Source organism: Crocuta crocuta, unplaced genomic scaffold, assembly GCF_008692635.1.
Source record: "Crocuta crocuta isolate KB4526 unplaced genomic scaffold, BGI_CrCroc_1.0 scaffold53, whole genome shotgun sequence".
Lineage (NCBI taxonomy): Eukaryota > Metazoa > Chordata > Mammalia > Carnivora > Hyaenidae > Crocuta > Crocuta crocuta.
Genome location: NW_027529432.1, coordinates 2,950,666 through 2,955,250, shown reverse-complemented (window position 1 = coordinate 2,955,250; position 4,585 = coordinate 2,950,666). Strand labels below are relative to the sequence as shown.

Below are 4,585 nucleotides of genomic sequence, written 5' to 3'. Positions count from 1 at the left end.
GGACCGCCTGGGCACACTTTCAGTTCTGGCTGCTGGGCAGGTTCCCACGCCTCTCATTCATTCAGCCTCTCTCTCCACTTCTGCCCACAGCTTCTTGACCAGCCTCCAGGAAGTGACCGGGACTCTGGTCCGGTCCTTGCCATCCATCACAGCCATCCTCATCCTCATGTTTACCTGCCTCTGTATCCTGTGCTGTGGGGGCAGGGGTGGGAGCCTGAGGGGCTGCGGTGGAAGGAGGGGGGGCTGTGGAGGGGGCGCGGGACCCCGTGAGCCTGGTTTGACCCTGAACAGCCAGTCCTCTTCTCCGTGGTGCTCCGGGCTCTGTTCCGTCAATCTGACCCCAAGCGCTTCCAGAACATCTTCACCACCATCTTCACCCTCTTCACCATGCTCACCCTGGACGACTGGTCCCTCATCTACATGGACAATCGGGCCCAGGGTGGGACAGGCCCCAGGCTGGGTGGAGGGCAGGGGCTTGGCTGGGAGGGCAGCCCCCAAGGGTTCAGTGACCCCTTCTGCAAAGCGGGGCTTCTGGTGCTAGCTGGCAGGGGTGTGGTGAGGGCTGTCAAGGAACTCACAGCTCACGTGACACCCTCTTTCCCAGGAGCCTGGTACATCATCCCTATTCTCATGATTTACATCATCATCCAATACTTCATCTTCCTCAAGTGAGGACCCCACCCCTACTCTGCTCCCCAGCTTCACCCCCAATCCCCGCCTGACCTTGGGGCGCCCCTCCCCAGCCTCTCCAGCCCTCCCCCCTTGGTTTTGCTACAAGGAATCCAGAGGAGAGTTGCAGGGGCCTCTCCTATAACTTCCTCCTTGAGACTTCTCCCCTCCCCCCACCCCTCCCATCCCCCCCCATCCCAGCCTGGTGATTGCAGTCCTGGTCGATAACTTCCAGATGGCTCTGCTCAAAGGCCTGGAGAAAGTAAAGCAGGAGGTACTGAGTCGGGTGGGGCAGGTGGGCCAGTCAGGGAAGCCTGAGGGGTGGGCAGAGGCTGGAGGGAAGGGCGGAGGGTGCTCCAGGAAAGGGCAGGACAAAAGCCTCTTCTTCCCAGAGGGCCGCCCGGATCCATGAGAAGCTGCTGGATGACTCACTGACAGAACTCAGCAAATCAGGTGCTGGCCCTCCCTCCGCAGTGAGACACAGGATTCCCGGCTCAGTGGCAGAGTTTGAGAATCTGAGACTCAGTAGAACTTACCGCGCTTAGACCTTTGGTCCAAAGAGCTCTAAGGCAATCCTCTAAAAGCCAATTAAACGGATTGTCAATTCTTGAAAGCCCCCTTTATGAAGTGACTAATTAGCCAGATTACGATCTGCCAAATACTCATTTCTTCTAATAACTTATAAAGGTTATAGCAGTTGCTTTTACAGGGCATGGTTCCAACTGAATACACACTCGTCCAGTCACTCAAAGTGGATTGAGAGTAAAAACTCAAGTTTCCTGTACACATTTTTACAAAGCTGATTTTCTGAATGAATTGACGTTGAGACAGTTGATCTGCTTCCTGCTTAAAGATCTTCGGAACTTTAGAATCTGAGCTCCAAGAATCCCACACTTAGGCTCATCAACACTAGAGGACTAAGGATCCCCAGGGGTCACCTGGTCCCTTCCCTGGCCCCTCCATCAGGGATAGACGCTCAGGGAAAAAAAAAAAAAGCTTAAGGAAAGAGAGGAATTAATTGGCTCAAATTTCTTAGCAAATTGAAGGTGTGGGGGTTTCAGGAATGGCTGGATCCAGGAGTTGGTGTCCTTCTATCTCTCTGCTCAGTAGTCCTCTGCGTGTTTTTGTGACTAGGGTGGTTCTTCCCTTGTGTTAGGAAAATGGCCGCCCACCACTCAAGTCCCAAATCCTGGCAGGTTAGGCACCCCCAGCCTGCCCGCAGAGGGGTTCCCTGCTGTAACTCTTCTTCCAGCAGTTCCGACAAAGTCCCAGACATGAGGCCTCTTTGCTTGGATCACCTGACTATTTTGGAACCAATCACTGTAGCGAAAAGAATAAGCTGTTCTGATTGGCCAGGTCTGAGTCAGATGTCCTTGGAGGTAGGGGACAGGGTCAACCCCTGTTGGATGATGTGGACCCAAAAAGGTGCAGGAGTGGTTCCTCAGGGAAACGGGGCGACTTTTACCAGGAGACAGACAAACAAACAAAACTGATACCCGCTCCACATGAGAAGCCATCTCTTCAGGGGCATCATGGACAAAAACTCCTTTAGCCCCATTTGCTTTTTGTTGTTTAGTGTTTATTTTTGAGAAAGAGACAGAGAGACAGAGAGTGGGACGAGGGGCAGAGAGAGAGGGAGGCGCAGAATCCGAAGCAGGCTCCAGGTTCTGAGCTGTCAGCACAGAGCCCGACTTGGGGCCCGAAGTCATGAACCGTGAGGCGATCACGACCAAGTTAGACGCTTGACCAACCGACTGAGCCACCCACCCAGGCGCCCCTTCCTTTAGCCCCATTTGAATATCTCCGCAACACACAAGGTTTCTTCTACCTGCTCTTGATCCAGGCATCTCCTTGACAGTCCCCTTTTTTACCTCCAGAGCCTGAAGAGGTAGTGAGTGAAGGCACCAAACAGAAGCAGCTCATTGAGAAGAAATTTGGGACCATAAGTGAGAAGTAAGGAGGCGCAGAGGGAGGGGAGCCCATGGTCTGGCCGGGAAAGGGACATTGCCCACCTCTCTGGAAAGGGGGTGGAGGGCCAAGGCTCACGTAGAGCCTATGGGTGGACGTGGAGGCTGTGAGAGGTCTGCTCACCCACAGCTGTCTCGTGCCCCCGAGAGAATCCCACCAGTGGTGCCCAAAGGGCCATGAAAGCTCCTTCCTGACTCTCGCTCTGGGTCAGGCCCTGTGAGGGTTCCAGGGACCCAAAGAGGACACAGACTAGGCCCCGCTCATGACAGCCCTATTGCTAAGGACCTGTGCTGGGCCATGGAGGGCAGTGGACCTCTCGGTTAGGTGCAGGGATGAGAAGGATGGGTCAAAGAACAGCTTGGGCAGAGGCCTGGGAAGCAGATGGTCAGCACCCCATTCCTGTCGAATCGATTGGCCAGTTGGTCCAGGACGGCTGGGGACTCGCGGCTGTGCTCCTGGCTGGGGGACCATGGCACAGACTCCTGCTTCCTGGCTCCTCAGAGAACCTTCTCTCTGAAAGCTGGGCCCCGCCCGACCTCAGCCAGCCTGGCTCCAGACCAGCCGATGGGGCAGCCTCCAGCCTCTTCTCACCCCCCATCAGAGCTCAAGCCCCAAAGGCCCTCTGGGATCAAGCCTTTGCCAACCTCCCTCATTTCCTTACGGCCACTCCCACCTGGCACATCTGGGCCTCTGCCCACACTGTTCTCTCTAACTGTTCTCTGCTGCCAATGCCCAGTCTCAAGTGANCCCCGCCATCCTCCCCCCGCCACATTCCAGCAACTTGGTCCCTGGCATAGTGGACTCTTGGCACCTCTGAAACACTTTCCTTGGGGGTTTCTTGGCCTCCAGACTCTTCCCCACTGGTCTATCTCCACTAAGAGTGCTCTCTGGTTTTGTTTGTGTTGTTATTGTCCATTTGTCTTATCTTTCCTTTCTTAGTGGTCTTCGTTAAAAGTAATTTGGGCTTTTCTTTCATCGCCAGAATTTGAGACCCTGCAAGGGTCTTGCCTCCTTTAGGATAAGGTCTGGGCATCTTGCATTCTCCAGTTCATCCACTCTCTACAGCCTCCTTCCCTGAGGCGTGCCCTGGCCCCCAGCGTAATCCTGTTCTTCCGGAGTAGGGGACCAGCAAGCTTGCCCAAGCCTGGCAAACCCTCATGTGTGTTTCCAGCTCCGCTCCATGGGACTTCCTCTGGAAGCCTTTTCTTTGTTTTGTTTTGTTTTGTTTATTTTTGAGACAGAGAGAGACAGAGCACGAGTGGGAGAGGGGCAGAGAGAGAGGGAGACACAGAATCTGAAACAGGCTCCAGGCTCTGAGCCAGCCATCAGCACAGAACCCGATGCGGGGCTTGAACTCACAAACCATGTGATCATGACCTGAGAAAAGTCGGACGCTTAACCAACTGAGCCACCCAGGCGCCCCTGGAAGCCTTTTCTGATCCCCAGAACTGGATGGGGTTTTCCTCCTGGGGGACCCTCAGCACTCTGTGTTTGCACTTCTCCCGAGTGTAAACACTCGGTTTGCTTTCCTGGCTCTGCCATAGGCATTGCTTCTTAAGGGCGAGGATGGTTTCTTGTTCATTCCTGTGTCCTCAGAGCAGGTGGCAGCGTCCTTTATTTCAGTGTCATTTGGTGGATGGATTTATAAAACAGGCAGGTGATGAGGGGGCTGATGGCTGGGTGGCTGCATGAATGGTTGGGGAGGGGGATTAGGTTGATGACTGACTGCCCAACATGGTGAAGGGGTGAGTGGCTGGGACCAGGGACGGAGCAGGTAGATGGGGGGGGGACGGGTGAGCAACGACAAGGTCAGGGTGGTACGATGAGTGAGTGAATGGCTAGGTGGGTGGGGGCGTGAATGGGTCGCTGGGTGACTGGGTGCCTAGAGAGGTTTGCGTAGTTGGAGGGGCAAGCAGACGTGTGGATGGAGGGAGGGATGGATAATGGG

The 4,585-nt window shown here is 55.0% G+C and overlaps 1 protein-coding gene across 4 annotated transcripts in view; it reads left to right on the top strand.

Annotated features, from left to right (window-relative positions):
* Positions 1–4,585, top strand: part of CATSPER1 (cation channel sperm associated 1) — a 9,906-nt gene that overhangs the window by 4,619 nt on the left and 702 nt on the right. Inside the window, exons 6-11 of one of the 4 annotated variants that reach the window (XM_077759628.1) lie at positions 91–182; positions 296–439; positions 605–668; positions 871–943; positions 1,062–1,122; positions 2,547–2,622. In XM_077759628.1, coding sequence (XP_077615754.1) covers positions 91–182; positions 296–439; positions 605–668; positions 871–943; positions 1,062–1,122; positions 2,547–2,622 — 510 coding nt within the window. Of the gene's footprint in view, positions 1–90; positions 183–295; positions 440–604; positions 669–870; positions 944–1,061; positions 1,123–2,546; positions 2,623–4,585 lie in introns of those variants that run through there. The other 3 variants (XR_013334060.1, XM_077759630.1, XM_077759629.1) reach the window with 3 other exon arrangements.